Genomic DNA, 27,926 nt, shown 5'->3' with positions numbered 1-27,926 from the left:
TGGATGCAAGCGACATTTAAAGGTAGAGAACTTTAGTGCGCAACGCAGGGTGCGTATCACGAAGAAATACAGGAGGTGAAGGACGGGATTGATAACGCGCTCGGTTTCGTTGTAACTTTGATTACGTGGCGCTATGTAGACATCTTCCACACATGGCAGATCTCCTAGAGACCGCACAATGAAACTTGTGCATCTGCACTATAGATAGATGCATGTACAATTTTGCCTTTTGACAGTTGCAGTATTTAAACGATAGAGGGAATAAAATCATACGCATGCAAGAAATACAGTCTCCAGAGGTGGAAAGACTTTAAAGGATATTGTGATAGCAAGCTATTTAGTCACTGAAGCATTGCTGAAATCGCTGTAAGCTTCCAGCCGCCGAAGAGGAGCAGGAGGAGGATGGTTTTTGGATTTGTGCCTCTTCAAGAGAAGCAAGGTGCGGTTCAAACTCTCATTATGTGTGCATGTGTTCATCACTATTTCATTTGACATCGTCAGTGTGTGGTTCTACTCAGTAACGATCTATATTGTGCTAAACACGAATGCTGTGCAGTCCCATCCCATCTGTGCGAGGTGTGCGAGAAGATTCTTCCAAAAAACGCAGAGGTCTAGTGCGCATTTTGACACATTGCAACTTACACATGTGCATATCATGTCATATTTAAAGCGTCCGTATGTTTCCTCAGTGGTGGTTTTTATTAAGTAGTACTTCTATGGAATAGCCTGGTCAATTCTGTAAATTATTATTTTGTTATATTTTTAAAGTAAATAAGTGAATAATTGGAGGAATTTTAAAGAAACAACCTTTTATCACTGCAGAATCTGTCTAGCTTTCTGTGCAAGGATGAATTTGACCACTGTTAAATTAAATGCAACCTAAATGTAAAAAGGTCATTTATTGGGGGCGGTAATAGCTATTCAGGTTCGTCTTGCAACGCAAACTGTAATTTGGGTTAGGGTTCTTAAAGGGGTTCAAACTAACGCTAGAATCTTTTCCTGCTGGTATATTTCTAGGTTTATAAAGTGATCCATAATGACTTGTGGACATAGCTTCACCTTAACCCAGCGTGAGCAGCGAAGTGTTATGGTTACCTCCTTCGGGCGAGCTTCAGTGTGACATCATACGCACTGTGATTTACATTCTAAACTCATTTGTGAAATCCATTTTCAAACTAAATACTTATTATAGGCCTATCTCTACTTGTATTAAAAATATACTTGTATGAAAATGTACATTTACTAGACCACCCATCCCACCATCCCCAAAAGTTTTGACTAGCCCCAGAGTGCACCCTGGACAATGGGGCGGGGCGACACGCCCACCCCCAATTTCATTGGTTTATGACACAGCAGAGCTTATTGGTGTAGACGCATGCGCATTCGTTTATATACGTTTTTATAAATGATTACGCTGTTTGGCTGTACTACAGAAATATTAAGAGCTAACAACAGCGATTTTAGCTCGAATCAATTAGCAAATGTGTTTTTTTTTAGCACGTTAAATGAAGTCAGATATTATTGCACTTTTCACAGTACAAAAAGCAGACATACTTTAACATTGAGCAGTTTTAGCTGGGCGATGGTGATGAAAATGATCCACTGTTTATATGTAGCCTAAATTCTTTATTTTAGGATCGGTGGATAAGCAAAAACTTAGGATATGATGATAATTCACTGTTTGTCAGTAAGACATATAGGACAAACCCGCAAATAGTTTTATTTTAAAAAATAACTGCGGTGACAAATAAGACAATAATACCAAACATAAAAACCTTCCTGAAACAATTATTATTATTATTTTTTAAAAGGCCTATTTTAAATGTTTTTGTTTACTGAAACAGCTATTATTAAATCTGAATTACATCAAATATTATTATTAAATGTGCTTTAGCGCGTATTTAAGCAATAGGCCTAAATGTTCACATATTTTCTCTGCAACATTTTTATTTATACTTTTATATATAGGCACAAATTAAATTACTGGTTTTGTAGCTCAATCCTTTAAAAAGAACCAGGAATCACTGTACTATATTAGGCCTACTGACTTTAGATTTTTAGTAGTTATTATAGTCATTAATAAAAAAAATAAATAGTAATCACAGAGAAGGTCTCTTTTACTCATTAAAAGTGCTCACGTAGCTTACCTATTGCACATAATTATTTACAGCTCTGAGTGATTTAATATTTGATAGTTATGCAGGTCTATGTGGCTGCAATGATCGAGTGTTAATAACTAAGTCTAAGTTCATCCCGTATACAGATTAGAACACGCACACAGTGAGGGTGTGGATAAATAAATAATTGGATTTTTAATATCTGATGTCACGGACACTTATTTACTATAAGATAAGAACCTTTAAAAACTGTAAGAGAATCAAATAGGCTCAAATATTTTATTAAGATATAAACAAGGAAACATTGAACTTGCCATGAAAACATTTTATTAGCACTTTATAACCTACAAGTTTGTGACGCATTGAGCAACGTAGGCTAACTCATCTCTTTAAACAACAACAAAAACCCGTTGTGCTTTAAAACGTAAAATTAGCCGCGTATGTTCGTGTTTGTCCATTTCTAAAATACAGTAAATTATCGTCATTTGCGTATAAAATCCCCAAGCAAATATAATCCTCAAGGAATAATCCTCAAGGAAATACGAATGAAGCGCTATTCAGCCTGAAGAACCAGGAGGTGCTGTCATCAAGAGTTTATTTGTAAACAATGACTTCATCTGACTAAAATTACCATGGTTACTAAACAGATAATAATTAAGATAGACCTATGACTCTAGAGTTAGCACATAATACTTCTGTAATATGGCCAAATCAATTACAAAATCGTTCACAAATGAATGCGCATGCTCGGGTCTTCACCAATAAGATTTGTCGGGTTATAAACCAATGGAATTGGGGGTGGGCGGAGCGACACCTGTCGCCCCGCCCCAATCGTCCAGATTGCACTCTGGAGTACTTGAAAGTTTTTACTTCCTTTGTTGCTAAAGAATTACTTTATTTGTAGTCTATGTATGAATATAGCCTATATATTTTACTCATGTGCGCTGAGTTGATGTAGAAAGAGACAGACTGCTCTGTTTATTCTGCGATAGCTTGTCTTTATGGTAGTTTATCATAGGTAATTTTTCTTAATCTGGGCACATTTATCTCTGCTCATCTCCACAGCATAATGAGGGTGAGATATCACTGGATTATATACAGATGCTGGTCATAAAATTAGAATATCATGAAAAAGTTTATTTATTTCCGTAATACCATTCAAAAAGTGAAACTTGTATATTAGATTCATTCATTATGCACAGACTGATATATTTCAAATTTCCTTTAATTTTGATGATTATAACTGACAACAAATGAAAGTCCCAAATTCAGTATCTCAGAAAATTAGAATATTGTGAAAATGTTCAATATTGAAGACCCCTGGTGCCACACTCTAATTAGCTAATTAACTCAAAACACCTGCAAAAGCCTTTAAATGGTCTCTCAGTCTAGTTCTGTAGGCTACACAATCATGGGGAAGACTGCTGACTTGACAGTTGTCCAAAAGACGACCATTGACACCTTGCACAAGGAGGGCAAGACACAAAAGGTCATTGCTAAAGAGGCTGGCTGTTCACAGAGCTCTGTGTCCAAGCACATTAATAGAGAGGCGAAGGGAAGGACAAGATGTGGTAGAAAAAAGTGTACAAGCAATAAGGATAACCGCACCCTGGAGAGGATTGTGAAACAAAACCCATTCAAAAATGTGGGGGAGATTCACAAAGAGTGGACTGCAGCTGGAGTCAGTACTTCAAGAACCACCACGCACAGACGTATGCAAGACATGGGTTTCAGCTGTCGCATTCCTTGTGTCAAGCCACTCTTGAACAAGAGACCGCGTCAGAAGCGTCTTGACTGGACTGCTGCTGAGTGGTCCAAAGTTATGTTCTCTGATGAAAGTACATTTTGCATTTCCTTTTGAAAATCAAGGTCGCAGAGTCTGGAGGAAGAGAGGAGAGACACATAATCCATGTTGCTTGAGGTCCAGTGTAAAGTTTCCACAGTCATTGATGGTTTGGGGTGCCATGTCATCTGCTGGTGTTGGTCCATTGTGTTTTCTGAGGTCCAAGGTCAACGCAGCCGTCTACCAGGAAGTTTTAGAGCACTTCATGCTTCCTGCTGCTGACCAACTTTATGGAGATGCAGATTTCATTTTCCAACAGGACTTGGCACCTGCACACACTGCCAAAGCTACCAGTACCTGATTTGAGGACCATGGTATCCCTGTTCTTGATTGGCCAGCAAACTCACCTGACCTTAACCCCATAGAAAACCTATGGGGTATTGTGAAGAGGAAGATGCAATACGCCAGACCCAACAATTCAGAAGAGCTGAAGGCCACTATCAGAGCAACATGGGCTCTCATAACACCTGAGCAGTGCCACAGACTGATCGACTCCATGCCACGCCGCATTGCTGCAGTAATCCAGGCCAAAGGAGCCCCAACTAAATATTGAGTGCTGTACATGCTCATACTTTTCATGTTAATACTTTTCAGTTGGCCAACATTTTAAAAAATATTTTTTTTTGCATTGGTCTTAATTGATATTCTAATTTTCTGAGATACTGAATTTGGGACTTTCATTTGTTGTCAGTTATAATCATCAAAATTAAAGGAAATAAACATTTGAAATATATCAGTCTGTGTGTAATGAATGAATCTAATATACAAGTTTCACTTTCTGAATGGTATTACTGAAATAAATCAACTTTTTCATGATATTCTAATTTTATGACCAGCACCTGTATATATAAATATAAAAAAAAAACTCATTCCATTTCATCTCAAAAAAGGTTTTATATCTCTTTATTTTTTATGTAAATGTTCAAGTTATGTTTTCAGTGTTTCCTTTTCACCTGTTAGAATGATAATGACTCCTTTTGAAATCGTCCCAATGCATGATCACTTTTTTTATTACACCAGCAGCTGCAGTTCAAAGTGCTTGAAACCATCCATACAATATCTCTCCTTATGAAGAAACCTCAAGTGTGTGCTTGAAGGTCTTGGCAGGTTTTTTTTCTTTTCAATTTTTGCACTAAATCATGTGTCTGACAACTGTTTGGTTATTTGTAGCTTGTTTAATGGGACATCACTTCATTGCACTATCCTACAATTAAATGCCATTTGTCTGTCTCGCTAGACAAATGGCTGCATATTTACACATGAAAAGGAAATAATCATCTCAGAGGCCCAATGGTAATTTAAGCATTAGATTAAGTTCGTATCACTTATATAAATGACACGACAGATTACCATTTTACTATACTTCATTCTTTCAGATTACCAAGAAAAGGCCTTTTCTCTGTGCATGTTAGAACTGCAATCTCCAAAGCGATAATTGGCTATAATAAACATTCACTTGTAATAAGTGAAGACGTAATGAATTGAATAATCTGTACTAAGCCATTACCATCTGCTATGGGCAAATCTGCCATTCCCCTGTCATGATCTCATAACCAATGATGTTAATGGATGTTACTAAGGTGTTCTTCCAGGGGAGGAACCTCCTCTCAAGTTTCTATTAATGTACTTCCTCTAGAGATGACTGTGCTTGTTCAGGCAGAAAGATACTCGTGCTGAATCCACTTACTGGAGAAAAGGAATCATCTCTTGTAGTAAGACCAAAGAGAGAGAGAGAGAGTGCGTGAGCTTTTTGTTTTAAAAGCCAAATGGAGTGGCATGGAAGGCAAGGAGGGAGATGCAAGCATGCCTGTCTGCCCGAAGAACAAGAGAAAGACTGGCTGGGTAGACTAATTGTGTTTTAAAGTGGGTCTGTGGGTACACAATGGGGAATCGGATGGTTTTAAGCTCCCATGAGCAGCTCTAGAGGAAGAGAGAGTTGTCAGATTTGTAGGTCAGGCTGCAGGGGTTGTTGTCAGGCAGACTCACGGTGGTAGAGGTGCTTTCTTAGAGGGGATCCGCACGACACCAATGTCAGTTTGGGTTACGTACGGTTTCATTAGTTTCCTCCAATCCCGTTTGCCTGCACACCTGCCTGATGCATCGGTTGTTGAATATCTCTACCTGCGAAAAATTTGGAGGGAGTCATGCCTCCAAATTCTTTCGAGAACAGCAAGTGTGAGAGGATCATAATTGATTTCACGCTTTGCAGGGCATTGTGCGAGCACATCTCAATTCCCATCTGCTCCTGGAGAAGGCTGACCCGGTTTCAGCATGTTACGTGGGAGCGGGCCCGGTCTGGAGGGACCTGTCCCTTACTAGTGCTGATCTAAGGAAGCAAGGAAGGAGGGCACCAACGTGTTCCCTCATCCCTGATCCATCTCACACCCTTTGCCTGCGCTCCTCCGCGCGATTCTCTTAAATATTGTAGGTCATCTGGCACCTCTCCCCTTCCATTTTTGGCAACAAGGGCTGCCGGGGATATTTTGTCCCAGAAAAAATAATAATTATCAGCCCTCCCTAATTCCCAATTATTATGAACAGGCTTATTTAAGATGAAAGATCATGGTGGCTGTCAGAGGGAAGGATTCGGGATCCGAGCAGCTGAAGGAAGCCATTGAGGAGAGCTACACGCCGGCCACGGCTGAGGGCACACGAGGAGGAGCGCTCAGGAGTCTACTCCGCTGGGGTTAAAGTGTGCAGTGTGCACTACTTCCTGCCGCAGGTAGAGCTGTCACAGTGTGGTGTGGAGCTCTAGCTGTGTCAGAGGCTTGCAGTGTCCTTGCCTCACTGCTGCGAGAGCTGTTCTGCTGGATATCACAATCGTTCTCACACGTACACGCAGAGGAATCCATATCCCGCCATCGGCATGGAGAAGGTAAGACGTTTCTGCACTAAATTTTTAGGAAGATTTTGCAAGCTTGAATCTGTGAGATTTTAATTGTCTTTGATTTGACACCGAGATAATCAGCGAACTGCAGCTTCTTGCGACACACAGATGACGCATGATGTGTTATTGTTTTGACAGTTATGCTTTTTGGAAATAATGACGCGAAATGCAAATGTGAATATTTTTGGCATCCTTTAAACAAGCGGCTTTGCTTTCTAATGAGTCATTAAAGCACAGCAAGTGCAGGGTTCAGAATGAATACTTTATATTGTTTTTCATGACAACAGTGTATGGTTTAGGAATATTAAGTCCCAGTGGACAGCTTGAGTAGTTTAAAGTGATAATTCATCCAAAAAAACAAACCTGTATGACTTTCTTTTATATCCGTCAAGCACAAAAGAAGATATCCGTTAACTGTCAGCGTTTTCAGATTTCAAAAGGTGTTCTTTTGATATTTTGAAGTGCTACTTGAGATATTAAAGATGCTGCTTCAGTTTATGCCTGCTAGATTGGTTGTGGAGGTAAGATTTCTGCTCATTTGTGGCTGACAGATGTGTCAGCAAATCCTACTCTATTGGAATGCAAAAGAATCTAATTCATTTTAAATGTATCTGCAGTGCTGTTCTGAGTGTTCAGAGCCCAGGATGGCACAGAGCTTGTGCACCTTCTGCAACAAGTGGCTGTGTTTCCAGTGCACAGACTTGCATCAGCATGAGAGAAGCTCCACTCAACCCTTTGACCTGCAGCACCAGCCGCGAGACCCTCCATCACCGTCTGAAATAGGCAAGAGCGTCTTTCTTTTACCGATCTGTAATTACTTTCCTCTTATACCTCAGGTCGGCTGTTTGCTTGCACATTTCTGCTCTTGGCCACCGGACATTATCAGCTCCGCACCATATTTTTCTAACCCCTCTTCTTTAACTCGATGAATAATGCATTTTATAATAAGTCTGAATAATTATCCTGTGATGTATTGTAGTGTTGTATTTTTTATGTGACCCACTTTCTAAAACTGATTCTCTCAGCAAACGCAGCACAAATTTGGCCAGCCTGTCCGACGCTAGCTCGATACTCCTGAGCTTTCTCTCAAGATGATCTGAAATCCACTTAACGTACGATAACAACACCACAAGTCCCAACAGAAAATGAGAGATGGAGTGATAAAAGAACGAAAGAAAAAGAAAGAGTGGTAGAGTGTGAGAGAAACAGAAGTGCGGGTGTGAAGCAGGATGTGGTCGGTCACCAGTATGCACTGAGGCAGTGGAAGCTCTTCAGTGTTGGAGCCTGTGGTCTTGTACTTTAACACATCTCTCCCTGTGCAATGTGTCAGTGTGTCTCTGTCTACCCTACACTGTCACAGCATCAGCCGGCCGGCGCTTCTGATAGACAGACTGTATATCCAGTGTGACAGGCGCTGTCGGTTGAGGGCCCTGATCTCTAATGGAGTTCTGCATTCTGCCTGACTAACTGTCTCTGCTCACAGAATTATGTATGCAAAGGGACTGTTCAAGTAATAATGGTTTATTTAGATTATTTGCTACAATGGAATGGAAATGAGAATTTTTGATTTATTTGTTTACGCCATTTGCTTCAGCCCAGGTTAATGCAGATGTCTTTATTTAAAAAAACGAATTTCTGGAACGTTTTTTGAAAACCTCGCCAGGTTTCTCTGGTGTTTTCTCATGGGTTTTATTTGTATATCTAAAACAGAAACAAACAGGTTTAGATTTAAAATAAAATATATATATATTAAATAAACGTATTTAATTTTAATTTGTTATATTTTTAATAAAAATAAAATATGAATGTATTGTCATTTAACTTTAATTTTATTGAAAAAAACTATATTATTTTTATGTAATTGTAATTATGAAACTGTTAAAACTTGCCTGTAGGTTTTCTGATATTAGTTTTTTTTTTTTCTTTTTTTTCTGCTATTTTTAAAATTCATTCATACATGAAAGCAGTATCTATTACTTTATTTGGCTCTTCAAAAGCAAAAACTAATTATAATAATATAAATAAAAAATATATAAAATAGAATAAAGTAATAAAGTAGTTATAACTTGTCTGTGTATGTAGTTTACATGATCATTTAAACTTAACATTCTGATGTAATATTTTAAGTGCTGTCAAGCGATTAATCACGATTTATCGCATCCAAAATAAACGTTTTTGTTTACATAATATATGTGTGTGTACTGTGTATATTTATTATGCATATATATATATATATATATATAAATAAATACACACACATGCACGTACATATTTAAGAAAAATTTGTTATATTTGTATATTAAATATATTTTATAAATTATATAAATATATACATGTAAATATTTTCAAAATATATACTGTATGAGTGTGTATTTATATATACATAATAAATATACACAGTACACACACATATATTATGTAAACAAAAACTTTTATTTTGGATCTGATTAATCGCGATTAATCGTTTGACAACACTTGATATTTTAAAAATAAATTTAAAATAAAATAGTTAAAAAGCTGTCTGTTTATGTACGTAGTTTGCATGATCATGTAAACTTAGCATTCTGATGTGATATTGTTTAAATGTCCAGTGCTAGGTGTATGTGAAATGTGGGCCATTCTGAAGGCACACATGAAAGCAGTATATGTTACTTTATTTGGCTCTTCAAAAGCACATGTAGAGTTACATTCCTCATATTGGCAGGGCTTTTAATGAGACATGAACTGATTGATCAAACATCTGCTGCGTTCCATTTTTGTCTGTTTTTCTTTTGCTGGAAAAATTATGCATTTATACGTCCAGAAATATTTATAAGGATTTTGATGTGCTTTGTTTCTCCACTAAAAATAATTGAAGCTAGCATAACTCAAAGAGGCCAAGCGAGGTTGTGCTATATTGGTCAAAATGATTTGAACATACTTAAAGCCTCATTAAACCTGCATAACTCGGAGAGATTCCACATGCTCTTATTAACAAATTTGTTTTCCTGCATTTTTCCATTGTAACATTTCTTTTAAATATTTGATTCTTGATTACAGATAATGTGTTTCGTTATGGGAATCAGCTAATTAGGCCTCATTTCCTCTCTTCTGTTGTGTTGCGTGTCTCAGGAGCCGGTTGCTGCGGGCATGCAGTTGTCATGTGTCCTCTCCATAAACAGGAGCCTCTGGAACTGCTGTGTGAAACGTGCGACCTCATGGCCTGCAGCATCTGTCACCTGTCCACCCACAAAGACCATCGGTATGTGTAGAAGACACATACCCACTGCCACGCATGGCCACGTTCACAATGCTCTTGTACACATGCAAACACTCTCTCTCATACGCTTTCCTAAACACATGCGCAAAGATGCAGACAGAACAGGAGGCCACTTTCTCACGTATCAACAAATATGCTATCGAGCGTGTTGTGTGTAAACGTTAAGAGTCAAAGGTGTTTCACTGGCTGCTGGTTTCTTATCTTTAGACTGGTGCATGTTGGGAAGGCTCTGCAAGACCAGCGTTGGCTCCTGCAGAACCTCATGGCCCGAGTGGAGGAGAAGAGATCTGCTGTGGAGAGCACCGCTAAACAGATCCAGGGCAGGTGAGGCGATACCCCACCTATTCCATCTCCACGATGCTGCTAATGTTAGCATTGATGCTAGTTAAACAACACGTGTCCATTACTCATTTGAAAAGTGACCAGATGGGATTCTTAAGACAACAAGCATAGTTTATGTAAAGCACAATGACGTTGACAAGATCCATTACTTCCTTTGAATGATTTCGGCAGATGTTCAAGCATCCAGATGTACCGGTCATATCGGTTTGTTTATCCTCCCTCAACCGTCTCCCCATTCGTTTTTCTTTCCATTTGTCCAGGCTCCATGGTATAAAGATCACGCAGAGGAAGGCAGAGAACCAGATAAAAATGGCTAAGATGATTATGATGAACGAGCTTAACAAACGGGCCAACCTATTAATAGAACAACTAGAGGTAATTACTTTTTCCCTCGTTTCCCTCTCCGTCTTTCTGTGCCGCTCCAAACGTATTCATCTCCAAACATCCATGGATGTAGTGGTGATGGAGCGTGCGGAACATTGCATCTTCTGAGCTAATCATGCAAAATAGGTAGATTCTGCCAAGTAGTGACAAGCAGATGGGGATCTTAGGAAAAGCGGTGTGGAGATCCACGTTTTTGTCGTTGTCTTCCGGTTGCAGAGTATCTCCAATGATTTCAAGCAACGTCTGGAGGACCAGCTGCAGGGGGCCATAGAGCTGTGCAGCCAGCTGGAGCACGTGCAGAACTACATTACCTGGGCTACAGCCCACCACAGACGCAATCCACTGCTATTCAGCAAAGAGCTGGTAGGATTTTCTCCTGTCCAAGTGGGCTTCAAATGTTAAGATTCCTGGCAGCTGCCTGCTAAGTTTCTGGCAGGTCTCAAAAAGATGTCAGCACTATTAGTTTAAAGCAGCCTCACCTCTTTTTTGCAGCTGCATTTAGAACTTGCTTTAATCATTTTCTCACAAACTTAAAAATAGAGAGACAGTGCAGAAAGAGTTTCAGTTTCACTGCCAGAATTGTATGCAATATTTATAACTCGGTGTCTCTGTAATGAGGTTTGATCTATAATTCATTTGTCAGATTGCTCTTCAGATGCAGCAATTACTGGAGCCACTGATGCTCTCAGAGGTTTGGACCCCACTGAAAATCAAGTTTAATTGGGATGCCAGCTTCTGGACCAAGCAGATGTCCACGTTAGGTAAACTGAGCTATTGGACAATGCCATTAGATGGTTATTTTTTAACTTTTATATATGCTGTGTTCTTCATACAAGGATAATGTTAAACTAGATTGGCACATTCCAGGAAAAAAATTCCAGTGTTTTCAAGCCCTCAAAAGCTGGTTTTAAAGTTTTAGATGAGCTTAGGGTTTAGACATTGGTTCTGTGTAAATGAAATTTGGTTGCAGTGTAAAGGTGGCTATAAAATGAAAAACTGGCCAATCACAATGCATTATGCAAAATATCATGATGGCATCATCACTTCCATTCATTTAAAATGGCGAACATTGTAACTAACAATGTCAGTTGGACATTAAAAAAATGAGTTTAGCCTTTAAACCTCTTTTCTTAGTTATAGTTTTGATGAAAATATTCTTTGAAATTAGTCATGTCATAATAATTAATGAATTTCAATAACGTTACATTTAATTTTAATATATATATATATATATATATATATATATATATATATATATATATATATATATATATATAAAATGTGTATCTGTATATATGTATTTTTGTAAACAGTATGTTTCAGTTAAAACCATTACAATAATAAAAAATAATTATAAATAAATAATAATTATAAATACATAAAAATCTGTCTTTGGACAATGAAAAAAGACTATAGACTATATACTACTGTGTATATATACACATATATATTTAATAATCATAAATAATTAGCATCATAATGAGCATTTTTCAACTCTCGTCTTTATTATCCCTGAGGACATAAAAATACCTTTTTTAATGCTTTCGCCACTAGTACAAGATTACTGTTACAAGATAACACTAGTGGAGAAAAATTCAAATGAAATGTTCGAGGAATATCTGTTGCCGCGCACCACTGTAATGAATCCTCCTTGCTTTAGGTCAATTGGTTGTTGAAGGTGGAAGTCGTTCATACCCAGAGGTTGTGGGTCATCCCAGTATCCTGCGACCCCAGCCTGTCCCATGCATAGCAATGCCTCCTCTGTGCCATGCGGTGCGGGAACCTGGCTGCGCCTGCCAGACCTTCTGCCAGCCTCAGCTCTGCTGCCTTCACTGCAGACCTACTCAATCTGTCCCTTTGGATAAATTCCCTTCCCAGTGTCCTCAGGCCGCCAGGCGCAGCTCCCCGCCGTCTCTTCACAGCTGCTGGGAGGCTGATGCATCTGTCCCGGTGCATCTGCCTGGAGCTCAGCCTCTACCACAGTCCACCTCTCACCCTGGATCTGACCCTGTCCAGCATGGAACCATCTCCGCTTCACCTCGACAGCCTGTCGGAACCAACAACCACCCGTTGCCTGAGCCGCTCCCTCCTAATTCCAACCATGCTGCCATGGACGGAAGAAACTCTGCATCAGGCCAGCCTCCCTGTGAAAGAGGGCAAACATGTGCACCCGGAGCAGCTACAGGGCAAGAAGCATCACCAGACAGAGAGCAGCCACATGTTCTCAATCAGGCTCAAGTGCAGACGACCACAGAAACCAGCAACCAGCCCATGATTGAACTGCAGCCTATCGGTGCTCGCATCGGTGATGACAGGGTGAGTTTAATTTATGTGTTGTCGTTTATCTGTCCTTTGCAAAGCAATACCTTTGGTCTCATTGTGCTCGATACTGACCACAATCCTCAGGCCTGGTTCTCTTTAGTGCTTGCAATGGTTGCATATCAACTACACAGTTAACTGGTCCACACCACAAGTCCTAGCAGATTAAAAGGCCATCGAGCAGCACTACAAATGTGCTGAAGCATTAGACAGGGCTCAAGTGTTGGGTCGTTACAGTATACTGACTTTCATTTTGGTAGTTGATCATTTGTTTTTCCGTGTCAAGGTTTTTTTTCAAAACTTATATGAATGAATGAATGAATGAATGGAGAGTATACATTTTCAGTAAAGTGACAGGTCATTTTTTAACTATTATTAACCATGACTATTATTAATCATCTAGTAGCATCTGTACAACTCATTTCAATTGTCCTGTGGTGCAGCAAATTAATTTATGAAGTACAGATATTCCATGTAGTCTCTCCATGACAGTGGCTCACAACCAGGGGGCCGGGACCCACTAGTGGGCTTCAGCAAACATCTAAGGGGGACTCAAGATGACTTAAAATTATTTAAATTAAGAAAACAACAACAACAACAATTAAAATAAGCTAAAACAATTAAACACAATAGATATTTGTTATTCTAATTCACCGCCTCAAAAATGGTTTTTCTAAAACTAAAACTTTTTTTCTTTAAAAACAAGTTCCCACTTGAAAAACCCTGGGATATGAGGTAGACTACTACTAATAATAGACCTGGAAAATTCATGTAAATTAATAAAATCCATGGGCCTTTTTATACATTTTATGAATATTATAAACATTTTCATACTTAGGCCAAGCTAAAATATTTTATCTGGTAGTAATAATAAGCAAAAAATATAGTAAAAATGTTTTTATGCTGTATGAGGTCATAAAAACAACAGGTAATTATTCAGTAATGAAAATAAATAATTTAGTGTTATATATTATATTATTATTTTAACTGTTGTATTTAAACTTGTATACTGTATATTAAATAATAATATTATTATTATAAAATATTATATAAAAGATAAATAATTAAAGAAAAAGGTTTTAGATCAAGTTCACATCACACTTCTGACATGTTTTCACACTGCTGTCACTGTCACATCTCACATCAACCACCCATTTGCTGTAGATTTTTATTTTTTGCTATTTCAGTTCAAACATTTGCTCACTTTGCTCTTGTTGTGCTTGTGCTTTAAGTGTATTTGGAGTGGATGACGGCGTGAGAACAGTGAACTCAACATCGAAACGAGCTCCACCGCTCTCAATATTAATTTAGAAAGAGGAAATTGAATCATTCCAGGCAGTATCATCTCTATTTATGCAGCTGTAATTTTTTTTCATCTTGACAGCTACTGACAGCACCTCTGCAAGCAGATGGTGAGACATAAGTGAGGACAACTGTGGTGTGAGCTCAAAAACAATTAAGACCACAAAATAACACATGCACACACACAAACTCACTCTGCTCAGCAACTGCTCCTCAAGCAGTATTGGACGTGAACCAAATCAGGCGATAGAAGTTATTATTAGTTCTCTTGATGTCAGTATTTTGATCAATCTTGCTAGGACAAACACCAATCAAAATCAGTTTCCTTGTAAGATTTGGCACTCCAGAGGAAAATTAGTCTAATATTTATTTTTTTATGTATCATCTTCAGCCCATAACTGTGACATGATTAAAGGGAGGGGAAAAGCACTTGGGTGCAACCACATATTTACTTAACCTGGCATTAATGAGAAGCTAGGGGAATTGAAGGAGCCTGCTGTTGCATTTTTCTTCATCTCGCTGTAGAGCCCACACGATTACCTCTAAAGTCTCTGAGACCTCCTACCTTCTCCCTGCACCCACACATACTTGCAAGACACACTCTCCACAGCTTGATTCATTCCACCCTCTCCTCTTGGGCTTCTATCAAGTGAGTGTTTTTAATCCTGAGGTAATTATGAGAGAGAGAAAAAACAAGATAGATGGAGGAGGGGCTACGTCGAGCGCATGGGCTGCTGCCTCCAACTCTGACATTTGTCGTGTTAGTGAAGGATGCAGTCGCTTGGGCTTTTCTACAACTTCTCGCATTAGTGAAACGATGACAAGAGAAGAAGAGGGCCGTGGAGGAGAGAAAGTCTAATCTCTGATGTGTTAATGCTGCTTATTCAAAGAAGCCTTCCATGCCCCAGATGTGGGATTTACATACGTTAAGTTATATATTATATATAATCAGGAGAATTATTTTGTAGCATTCAGAGTTGCTCTCTCTGCGTTTGAAAAATGTGATTGTGCTGGCTTTTGCTCCAAACTGGTGTAGCTAGTGTGCATTGTCACACTCAAGGTTGTTGTTCCTCACCTTCATGTCTTCTGTTGTCACTGTTGCTATGGTTGTAGTGCTGCGCCAATGAGACTTTGGCTCTCTTCCGTAGAGATCCTCAGCGCTGGAGATGTTCACGCGGGCTCAAGGTCGAGGAGGTGATGGTCAGAGCCGTTCCGGTTCGAAGAGGGCGACCAAGTCTCAGATTACCTCAAAAGGACCCAGAGGACCTCGTAAAAGGCTCTGTAAAGACAAGCCGACCAGGGCTGCTCATAGCCTGGAAACAGTGGCTGGGGACCAGGGATGCACAACGCAGCAGGTAAACTTTCTATATACGTGGCGAGACAAACATACCCTCTTTTCACAGCGATGCCATTGAAAAATAACCCAAACAACCTCTCTGTGAACAGTTCTTAAAAGGACCAGCAACATTTTAAAAATCTTTTGTGGAATGGAAAGGTTCCATGGATGTTAAGATTCTTCATGGAATCATCAATGTCAAAATGACAACTTTTCATTTTAAGAGTGTAGACATGGAGACTTGTGTTAGTGCAGTGGTTTAAAAGAAACAAAAAAACAATATTACTAATTTGAAGTGACATACTGCCAAGTATGGTGACCCATACTCAGAATTCATGCTCTGCATTTAACCCATCCAACGTGCACACACACAGCAGTGAACACACACACACCGTGAACACACACCCGGAGCAGTGGGCAGCCATTTATGCCATTAATTTAATTCACTCTCAAACAATTTAATTATTTAAACTTTATAAGTATTTTAATTGCATATTTGGTCCCACTTTATATTAGGTGGCCTTAACTATTATGTACTTACATTTAAATTAATCATTTGGTACAATGCACTTATTATGTACATACATGTTTTTACATTGTACTTATATTTTTAAAAATAGCTATATGTAGTTACATCTGTAATTCATTTCTGTAATTACATTTATAATTACACTTACCACCAAACCTGTCCCTAACCTTACCAATATCCCACCACAATAGTAGCAAAAGGGTTTTGCAATACGACCACAATATGTACATTGTACTTATTTTTTGATGTAAGTAAATAGTAGTTAAGGCCACCTAATATAAAGTGTGACCGCATATTTTATCTGTGTACACTTCCAATTTCCACAAATTAAATAATAAATACTTTTATCGTTGTTTAAACATTATTAGAATGTTTTGCAAGAAAATATTATTTCAGGTTTTCTACTTCAAAAGGTCACATTTAATTAAATGAGTTATTATTTCTTTGTAATTAATTGTGAAATATACTATCAAGAGTGAAAATTGTTTCCCCACCTATTTTTTTTCAGTGTGAAATACCAAAGAGGTGTAGTGGTAATGTTAAACACGGACCCCACAAACTTTTTTGAAAATATATTTGTAATTAGATAAGAATAGTACATTGGTATGAATAATTCACTATATTAATATTAATTGACATTGATGAAATGCTCTTGTCCTGAATTGCTTTTCATCACGATTCCTTTTAAAGTTCATTTCTGTCATACAGTGCAAAACACCTTTGTTCCAGTGCTCACAGCCCTGTTACTTGCCTTTTAAGGGATAAACCAGATGATGTACATCAAATAAGATAACTGTTGTCTTGGAAACAGTTTCTTTAACCTCTTTCTGTTTGAGAACAAATTAGATGCAGCAGCCCACATAACTGATTGTATTCAGTTTAACAAGTTCACTGTTGCTTCACATTCATATTCGCTGATTTAGTCTGCATGCTGATGTTGTGACATCACTGCATCCATTACCTGTCATCAAAGTAGCAGTGTTTCATGACTTTAATTTTACTGTTTGCTTCTTGTATCTCTGCAGGTCTGTGCACGGCTCGATGCTTCTGAGATGATCCCAGGACATATAAACAGTCACACTGCATCCTCTCTGACTACCTACAAGTCTGAACCAGGTTAAGAGGCCGATTATGATTTATAAATAAATTAACACTTTGCAGTGGATTAATCAGTCTAAATGGCATTTTCCTGGTTTCAGATAACGTATATGCATATGCCTATGAGAACAGAAGGCTGAAAACCAGAAAGAAGAAAAGATTGTCTCAAGAAGATCCAGACACCAGGTAGAATTTAAAAATTAAAAACAGAAAAAGCTCCAGGTTTAATGTGCCTATTTATAGGGCTGCACAATTTGGGCAAAAATGTTGTGATTATATATCAATAAGACTATAAAATAATAATGTAATTCAATATTTTATTATGGTTATAATTATTTTATTATTATACAAGTAAAAATACTAAATTATATAAGAAATATCACTATTGCAATATTTCCCTGTAGATTTTTGTTTTTGAGAAAAATATAATAATAATAATAATAAATGGTACAATATTGTAAAAATTAAATACTAATAGTCATGGCTTAATATATATCTTAATCCCCCAGTTTCACAGACAAGGCTAGTCCCAGACTTAAATGTAAATCTGAGCTGTTTCAACTGAAATAAACTTGCACTGTCTGATCTTAAAAATATATCAGTGCCTTTGTTTTGTCTCAAGATCTACCCCAGTAATGTTTTTGTCTAAGCATGTTTATAAAAATTACTTAAATTTCCTAATTGAACTATGGCCTAATCCTGGTTTAGGCTAAACCCTGAAACTGGGCCAATAATATCTTTTTAAAATGTTAAAGCATTTGAGCATTTATTTTGGAGGAAAACTGCAAAGAGTTTATCCTTTGTTGACAACAGTCGGTTTATAAGTAGTTCTCATTAAAGGGATAGTTCACCTTCAGTTTCTGGTCCTCATTGACTTGCATAGTGTTTTTTCTATGCTATGGAAGTCAATGGGGACCAGCAACCCGAAGGTGAACTATCCCTTGAAGTATGAGAAGATGTACAGGTAAGCATCCCAAACTCATGTGCAGCAGCATTTACTGTGGACCGAGCAGCTCTGAGACACTCCTGTCTAAAAGAACACAATACTGCACTAAGTCATACATGATTTAGGTTTTATTTATATTAATTGCTGGAAACGTTTTTTTTTTTCCCTACAGTGATAAAGAAGCCCCAGATGGTTCGAAGGTTCCAGTTGTGTGTCTTGAGCGACTCAAGATCCTAGTGTCACGACATCCACCACAGAACCATCAGAGCACAGACCTTACTTCTCAAACAGAGCCTGGACTCAAACCTGAAGAAACTGTCTTCAGGGTGCTAGAGAGAAAGGTCACTTCTCAGGTATCAGTTTAATGTTGATTAAATGCTTTCCTAGGTTTTATATAATCTGACAGATCATAATAATAATTTTAATATCCTTCAAGGGAACTTTGGATAAGGAGTCAGTTCAAATAGAGGACAGCATGTCGCCCATAGAGCAGCTATCACCAGAACATCTGCATAGCAGTGAATCATTTGGCTCCCTTGAGGTTTCTCAGCCTCCTGTGCAAGAATTTTGCAACATAAACCAAGAGTCCGGGGTACTAGCCATCTCTAATGATTCAGACCCTATCTTACAACCTGACACAGAAGAAATACACTCCTCAACTGAGCTCAGATCAGTGGCAGGTTCTGATTTCCAAACTGAATCCACAAGAGAAGCTGAAGCAGGCTCAGATGCAGATGTGGAATCAGAGCTCCTGCAGGAGTCAGATCCGAGCGCTGAATCCGAACTGCAGGTCGAATCTGAATCGGATGTGATTTCAGAGCAGCCTCCTGAATCGGTACTCTCAGCTTCTGAACAGGAATTTGAATCAGATCCAGATTCCACGGCCGAAGTTACTCTGAATCTTGAACTGGAGTCTGAATGGGAAGCGGAGCAGCCGGTTCTCCCTCCTGCCGCCGGCTCTGAGATTGTATCAGAACCTACCGTTGAACATAAACCTGCAGAGGAAAGCCCTGAGATAGAGAATGAGGACTTCTGTGCGGTCTGTCTCATCGGAGGAGACCTTCTCTGCTGTGATCGTTGCCCCAAAGTCTTTCACATGTCATGCCATGTCCCTCCTCTCCATAGTTTCCCCACGTAAGCCATTCTCCCTCCTACTTTACATATCCCCCTGTGTCTTTACTCACGACTGAAGCTAACCTTTATCATCTCGGGCTTCCACAGAGGCGACTGGATTTGCACCCTGTGCAGGGATGTGGAGCAGCCAGAGGTGGAATATGACTGTGAGAATGACCAGATGTCCACAGGTTCGCTGCCATATGGGCTGTCGGCGTGTGACCAGAGGGTAAGTGAAGGGATGCAGAGTCTCATCTCATCTAACTCTGACTAATCCTGTGACCTCAGAGATCTGGGAGTCTAAATCCAAAAAAAGTTCCTCCCTCAAGAGATTTACAGTCTGTCTAACAAAAGTGAAATATCTCTGTTGATGGATGACTTGTCTGTTTGATCACAGAAATGTGAGAAGTTGGCGCTGCTGATCCTCAGCAACATTCTCAGCACTCCGTTCCATGAGCCTGTCAGCCCTCTGGTGATTTTAAAATTAATATCTTATGATTTTATATTTGTAGATGATTCTTTTATCTATCTTTATATCTGTTCATTTTCTATTATAGGCCCGTCATTATTATCAGATCATCAAGAAACCCATGGATTTGTCTGTCATTCGGAACAGGCTCAGCAGAACCAGCAACACACACTATCATTCCCCGCAAGAGTTTGTGGCTGATGTCCTGCTCATGTTTAAAAACTGTGCCAAGTTCAACTACGTGAGTGAAATGCATTATTTTGTTAATCTACCTCCTCCTGGCCATTAGTGGTGAATATTTAATTCCATAACTGATTCACATTCAGACGGCATACGGATATAATGATTATGCATTACTTTTTTAATATCCTGTTTAATTTAGCTGAAATTAAATTTTTAATAGATTAGGCTAAAAAAAACAAAACAACTATACTCATTTGTGTTCATTCTGTGTATTTGCATTGTATAATAAATTAAGTCCTGAAAGTAAGTTTGGGAGGAGCTTGTTCATCCAATCCTGTCAATCAAATTACAAGAATGTATAAGTGGCTACTTACAGTATCTCACTCTGTCATCCTCCAAATCCATCTTTATTTTTTGTACACTGCATTATCAAAAGTATGTGGCCATGCAGCTACACGATTGGAAACAGGTGCATGAAATCAAGCCATGATGGACAGATGTGCTCAAGCCCCCCAGTCCATTTACTCACATCACTCTTAAGGAGGACATGTTTACTTGTGGCAAAAAGATAAAGATAAATCTGCTTGAGAAGCATAATTGTTTATCAAAATATTTTTTTGCTAATATACACTACATGTCAATTGTTTTTGAATAATTAAGATTTGTTGATGTTTTTTAAAGGCTTTTATGTTCATCAAGGCTGAATTTATTTGAATATATTTTTTTATTTTAATTTATTCTTTTGGTAGTAAAGCTGATTTTCAGCAACCATTACTCCAGTCTTCATTGTCACACAATCTTTCAGAAATCATTCTAATATTCTTATCTGGCATTCAATTATTTAACAGTTATTATTGGTGCTCAATCATTTATAATGTTTTTTTATCATTGTGATGCTCTTGTGGAAACTGATATATATTTTTTCAGGATTCTTTGATGAATAGAAAGTTCAAAAGAACAACATTCATTTGAAATAGAAATCTTTTGTAACATTATGAATGTCTTTACTTACTGTCTTTACTTTATAAATCCTTGCTGAATATAAGTATCAATTTTTCTTTGTTTCTTTCTTTGGTATACCTTACCCCAAATTGTTAATGGTACTGTATCATGTTTTCCAGTTCACAAAAATATTAAGCAGCAAATACTGATTTAATCCTATATATTATAATATAATAAGAAGAAACATTTCTTGAGCACCAAATCAGCATATTAAAATGATCTTTGAAGGATCATGTGACACTGAAGACTGCTGAAAATTCAGCTTTGCCATCAAAGGAATGAAATGCATTTACTAATATTTCTTAAAACCCTTATTTTAAATTGTGTTTATATTTCACAACATTACTGTTTTAATTGGATTTTGGATCAAATAAATGCAGCCTTGATGAGCATAAGATACGTTTTACCAAAATTGTATATTTTTTTTATTTTTATTAAAATTAGATTAGATTAAACTTGTCATTATGCAGAGTACAAGTACAGAGCTAATGAAATGCAGTTAGCATCTAACCAGAAGTGCAAGAATATAATGTTTTATATACAGATAAGTGCAGAGTAAGTGAAGCTTTACAGTATGTACAGTGGAGTTGCTATAATCAATATTAAGCAGAGTATGTACAGAATATAAATAGGAGTGCTGTGTATGTATGTACAGTATGAACAGCACCAATGAAGAACAGTGGTAATAAATACAGTTGGTGTACAATAGTATTGTTAAACAATGTATAGTCTAAGCAAAATATCAGTAGTGCAATAATATTTGTATAGGAATAGTTTACTGGGCTTTGTACAGTAACAACATTAGACAGTGTACAGTGTAATAGCTTGAACAATGTACAGTCTGTGCAAAATATGAATAGTGCAAATACATGTTTGTAAAGTACTGTGACCAATGCAGTAAGAGAGCAGGCGCAAGTTAGATTAGTGGTGTGGAGTTTAGAAGGGTCACAGCCTCGGGGGAAGAAGCTCTCCTTGAGCCTTTTAACGGTTCTTCACCATTCTTAACTAAATTTTATTAAATTTATGCTTATAAAAATAAAGTAGTCTCTACATTTAATATCTTACATTTGTGGGAAAACAAGACAAAAATCAATTTTTTGTAGATTTTGGTGCAATTATTTATGAACATCAATATGGTAGGACATTATTGGCATGTAGGAGGATCATTTACTTTAGTTGGATATACTATTAAATATGTATAGGAATATACTCAGACATATGGTTGTCTGTAGGTCTTAAGTGGTCAGTTAGATGCTGATTGCGCTGCTTTCTCTCTCCAGCCTGACTCAGAGGTGGCTCAGGCAGGCCACAGTCTACAGTCCTTTTTTACGTCCAAACTGAGGGAGGTTTTCCCAGATCTGATCTGCCCTGTCCAGGAGGAGGAGGACTCAGATAATGAGGATTACGAGGAGCTGGAGAGAGCTATGGTGACTGGATTTCCCTGGCCCGAGAGAAAAGAGCAGAGTCACAGGAAGAGGAAGAGAAGGCACTCCCTCAACTGGAGGAGAAATCACTATTAGTTGTGCCTCTCTCTCTCTCTCTATATATATATATGTATAGAAACTTTTGACCAACTCGCTCTGAGTTTTCCATCCTGGGCGACTTGCTGTTTTTTAAAGATTGATGTTGAAATACAGTATATGCTTTTTCTGAGGACTAATCTCACAAATTATAACCAGTTGATGTGTTATGCGGTTATCTGTAGCTGTGGGTAGGTGTTGATATAAGCCTATCTCCAGACTTCGCCTAAGGTCTTGCACTAGTATTTATTCCAATCCTTACACTTACATTAAATTGTACAATCAATTTGATAGCTGACTGGTTGCTGGCAACTGCTACTTAGTAAATATAGATAAGCAAAATTAATTGGTAATATTATATAATATATTTGCTCTAAATTTCATATTTTTATCCAAATATCCCTTATAATGAGGTACTTTTTCCAGCTGTTTTACTGTGATGATTTTATTGACCTGTAGAGGGAGCACTTCATATAGCCTGTGGCAACACATTAGTTCATATTGGACTTTTTCAGTGGCAGGAGGATGTGCGTAATGTGACTGAAACCCATGTACCCTTTTTAGAATTGAAGAAGGATAATATTAGGCGGTTGCTACACAACTGTGATGTTTTAAATTAATCTTTTAAATGCTTATTGACTAATGAGAAAAAAGAACTGTAAAAAAATTCACAGGCGGATGGAACACCTTATAGTCCAGCATATTCCTCCAGCATGTGGTTCACAAACAGGTTTAATATTTGTATTTGTCTTCTGAATTTTGTAATATTGGTCTTAATTGCTGAAATTGCTGTGCAGATCATGTTAAGTCCTCTTCTAATGCTATTTACTATCTTTAGCTGGATTGTATTTAGTCTTAAAATATATATACTCTATGGTGTAAATATGCGATTCAGACTTTGATGTTTCCTTCTGCTGCACAAACAACATTGCTTTTCCCTAATGGTTTTAAAATCAGACTTGTTTAAATATACAGTCAGTTATGGATGAAACGTTGCAGAATGAAAATTCAAGATATTGCAAAATATACACGTGTTTTTTTTTCTGAAAGCCTTTCTAGCATTATCACCAAATTGCGGGCCAGAAGTAAACTCATTTTATCACAAATTAATCATGCAAGTAATTGCTTTTCCAAAAACAACTGTAACTTCTAGCTTTGATTGAAATGTACAATTAAGAGTTTAAAACTACATCTGGAAATTTTCAAAATAATTTGAAATCAACAAACCCTACTGCACCAATAATTTTCCTGTGACATTTACAATTTAAGGAAACTGACATTAGCTCAGATAGACATACAACTTTTAAACACTTAAAAACCTGAAAGGTACATACACAAAGCCATATATACACAAAGCACTTTTATTGTAAAATAGATTTTTCATAATGTATCACTGATTTTTTTTTTAAAGAGATGGATGGGTTAACAGACTGAAACGTTTCTAAAACCCTAGATAGGCATATAAACATACTCATTCAACTTCAAAGTTCAGCATCAAATAGCCCTAGATTTTTTTGTGTGTTATTCCGTTGGAAGTAAATGGTCCATTTAGGGGTTCAAATACTGAGCCTGGCAAGTGGTACACAAACACTAGGCCTCATCTGAAAACAGGTTTGTTCCAACTACATTTTCTAATTTAATTTTACTTTCAGAGAACTGATTAAAACATCATGTCACCTTTTAAAGCATTATTTGAGGAAATATAGCTCTAAATGCATGGGAGTCACAGAACTGCAGTATTGGTGTTGGCCAGAGTGGATATATGTGACTCATTGGTGTTCCTTGTGTGAGCAAGTATTGTGAGGGCTTTTTCCCGTAGAGCAGAGACTCATAGAACTTCCTGAGATTCTTGAGGCTGTATTGTTGCATGTGGAGTTCTGACAGATTAATAAAGTCTGGTCATCCAACAGCACGGAGGCCATAAGCTAAGAAGAGGGCCCTGGATAATTTCATTACAAGTGAAAAACATTCGGATGACATCTCCACCGGCCACGCTAAATCAATATGAGATTTTTCCACTTTGTGTTTGATATGTGAAAACAAAATACATGTCTTCTGCACGAGGGTAGCAGGACACTGTTTTGGTTTAATATTGCAAGATAAAGATTCTGCAATCAAGACTGTTGCTTTAATATGACATCAGTTTGATTAATGACTTATGTGTTACTTTTAAGATAGCAGTATTTTTCTTTAGCGATATATTAAAAACACTTGGCATAGAAAATAAGTAAAAAAAAAATATCAAACTGTTATTTATTTATTTTTTTAATTCAAGGCCAAAAATGTTTAATAAAGCATCAAATAATTCTTAGAATTGAACAGTTTACAATGTGCCATGTTTGGCAGAAATACTAAACGCAGATGAATAATTTGTTTCTTGCTGTAATCTCACAGGCTCTCATTTTGGACAGTCTTCCTCTAACAATTGCTTCAGATAAAAAGATATTAAGTGAGCTTTGATGCCATCTAAAAGGATGATCGTTTTTCTTCAGTGATAACGGATTTTTTTTCCTTTACAAATTGAGTTTCCCTGGAAAGGTACTGTAATTCTTAACCCCAGCAGACTCTTCCTGGTTCATCTTAACTGACAGCTTCCTGATGACACTTAAATCAGATCAATGTCTGGTCTGGGTCTCGGAGAATTCCCCCAATACTTGCAGGATTACACCCCTGATTGCCTTCTTAAAGATGGGGGATAAGAGCAGAGCCCCCACAAGGCCGCACTAAACACAGACATGATGCAATAACTCTACTGGCAGCTTTTAAATCCCCCCTTTCCTCTTCTTCTCATGAGATACAGCTGGCCTCATTTCCCCCCTTCAGATTTGAGTACTCATTTATAACGACTCCTAAAGGAGGTCATGATTTCTTGTAGCTTAATGGGCAATTTTTGCCCATTCTTTTGTGTGTGTCTTTGGAAATACTTTGATTGTGATTAGACATGCAACTGCATATGTTGATAATTACGAAAAGTAAATTATCGGCAGGCTTCATAACATGTTGCAGACTAATAAAAACAAAACAATATTTAGGGCTTCGCAAATGAGAAAGTATATAGCCCTAACAAATGCGTCCATGCTTGATTTAAATCTGCGTGCTGTTTAGCCAGTTTAGAGTTTGCCTTTTATATATACAGTGTATATATATTGCCAAAAGTATTGGGTCACCCCCTTCTAATGAACATGTTTGACTACTTTAGCAATTTCTATTAGTACAAATCTTAATGTTAAAGCATATAATGATATTCTAGGGAATTGTGTGCTTCTAATTTTATAGCAACAGTTTGGACAGAACCCTTTTCTATTCTAACATGACAGTGCCTCTGTGTCTAAGGCACGGCATGATTGATTCAGTCAGTGTGGAAGAACTTGACTGGTCTGCAGAAAGCCAAGTCCTAATCCCAGCTGAACACCTCTGGTGTGAATTTAAATGCAGACCTTGCGCCAAAAACTCATCACCAAACACCAATGACTTGTATAGACACTATAAGGACAAAAGTGTTGGGACACCCCCTTCTTTAGAACAGAAAAAGACACTTCTTTGTACTGTTAAGATTTGTACTGATAGAAATTACTCAATTTCTATGTCAATCATGTTCATTAGAAGGGGGTGGCCCAATACTTTTGGCAATATAGTGTATATATTTAAGTGATGTGTAACATCCTTCTGTTTCGTCATGTTTTTTTCTGTCAGCGATTGCTTGTTTTGAGGTCTTTGCAAGCTTTTTAACTTGAGTGACTTGAGTGATATTCTGTTTTAAGCCTCACTGATTCCACAAAATTTGTTTATAACTGTAATTTAATGAAATTCCACTGTCTAAAGTGATATACTCAGTAGTGAAATGAACGAAGCCTGATATGTGCCACATATTTGTGGTGCCGTGCACATTTTAAGCTTTTGTGTTTCTTAAGTGCCATTGAGTCCTCAGATGACAAAAATAAAATGAAACATAACAGAATAATAATGGGTCACTGGGGTGAACTCAGCTGAAGAATGAAAAGACTTAGACAGGAAAAAAAGGTCTGGGGAAAAAAGATTCCCTGACCAGTGTAGCAGCCCATGAAATTGAAGTTTGGATGGCTGAACGTCTTTCAATTTTTGGAACTGTTCTGGAAAAGAGGGAAATTGATTGCTGCTCTCCACTTTAAAAGGAATTGATCCCTGCAATCAAAATATGGCTGACATTCTTGGCCGAGTTGCATGTTGGCACTGGCAACTTTACTGTTGGGGCTAACATGTTTGCCCAGATAATTGAGAGACAGCATACTTGATGTGAGACAGCTTTGCCAACCACTTTAAATACCTGACCCAAACTTCAATTTCAGTAAGACTGCGTATACTTATACTTCACATTAGGGACTTGCTTTAGAGGTTATACACTATCAGAGAAAAAAAGTACAAAAACTCTCACTGGCACGGGACCCTTACAAAAGGTACACCTTTGTACCTTTACCCCTAAAGGATGCATATTAGTACCTAAATGGTACATATTTGTACCTTTTAAAAAGGTACCACCCTGGTGATGGCTTTTGTACCTTTATTTCTGAAGTATGTTCTGGAATCTCAGCATGAGTTGATTCCTGATTATATTACACTATATGAATAAACACTGAGTCTTCTAAACTGAGGTATTCTACAATGTTTAAGATAAATTATTTTGTTTTGATAACCAGTAGTTGCTGTGGCGGGAATTTTCACTGACTCTTTCCATAGGTGGCGACAAAAGGCGTCTTAAATAATTAAATTTGTTCAAAATACTGGTTCGGAAAATCATTCAGAAACAAAACAACACATTGCTCTGAGAAGCATATGCTGTGGGTTTATTGTAGACAATATTTTAGTTTATTGACAATTACTGGCAGTCACAGAAGAGCCGTTGCGAGTCTCTGAGTAACATGATTCGATGAGTCAAAGATTCAAAGGCTCATTCATAAAGATAATTACTTTTCGCCACTTACTGGTGCAATGATGTAGCTTGCAAAACGAATCACTAAACAGTTCCAGCATTATGTTTGGACTGTGAACAAAGATTCAATTTTGTTTCATTATGCTTAAATCTAAACCAGAGTTTCTGATCAAAATAAAATCACAAAGCACTTAGGTTTAAATTTAATGAAGCAAAGTTCTCCACTTATCTGAACAACTTTTAAGTGTTGAAGGGATGTTGAATTGACCTTGTGGCAGCTCAGATCTCTGTGAGTAGTGGGAGGAGAGATGGAAGAAAGGAATGTCTGCGTGTTCAACAGAAAGAGAGTAAGAGAGATAGAAAGAGAGGGA

General features: G+C 37.6%; 1 protein-coding gene across 2 annotated transcripts; it reads left to right on the top strand.

Annotated features, from left to right (window-relative positions):
• The first annotated feature begins 46 nt into the window (after positions 1-46).
• LOC306884892 (tripartite motif-containing protein 66-like) lies at positions 47-23,669 on the top strand. Of its 2 annotated transcripts, XM_079441130.1 has the most exons (19): positions 47-439; positions 6,502-6,835; positions 7,465-7,630; positions 9,959-10,088; positions 10,314-10,430; positions 10,709-10,823; positions 11,049-11,195; positions 11,476-11,593; positions 12,493-13,148; positions 15,602-15,808; positions 17,344-17,434; positions 17,518-17,602; positions 18,535-18,715; positions 18,799-19,496; positions 19,584-19,704; positions 19,873-19,947; positions 20,033-20,185; positions 22,410-22,651; positions 23,127-23,669. In XM_079441130.1, the coding sequence occupies exons 2-18, from the start codon at positions 6,827-6,829 to the stop codon at positions 22,647-22,649; spliced, it is 3,309 nt and encodes a 1,102-aa protein (XP_079297256.1). In that variant the 5' UTR covers positions 47-439; positions 6,502-6,826; the 3' UTR covers positions 22,650-22,651; positions 23,127-23,669. The 2 variants fall into 2 exon arrangements, with proteins under 2 accessions (XP_079297256.1, XP_079297257.1); XM_079441131.1 differs by having other exon boundaries at positions 52-439; positions 22,410-23,669.
• The last annotated feature ends 4,257 nt before the right edge of the window (positions 23,670-27,926 follow it).

Source organism: Barbus barbus (genome assembly GCF_936440315.1).
Source record: "Barbus barbus genome assembly, chromosome: 2".
In the NCBI taxonomy this organism is placed as follows: domain Eukaryota; kingdom Metazoa; phylum Chordata; class Actinopteri; order Cypriniformes; family Cyprinidae; genus Barbus; species Barbus barbus.
Note: the sequence above shows the minus strand (reverse complement) of the source record. Positions and strands in the feature narration are given on the sequence as shown.

What these genes read in the sequence shown, in the direction of transcription:
- LOC306884892 (XM_079441130.1), top strand. An exon ending in TCCACCCACAAAGACCATCG is followed by an intron (nt 10,089 to 10,313) that starts GTATGTGTAGAA and finishes TCTTATCTTTAG; the next exon opens with ACTGGTGCATGTTGGGAAGG. An exon ending in TGCTATTCAGCAAAGAGCTG is followed by an intron (nt 11,196 to 11,475) that starts GTAGGATTTTCT and finishes TTCATTTGTCAG; the next exon opens with ATTGCTCTTCAGATGCAGCA.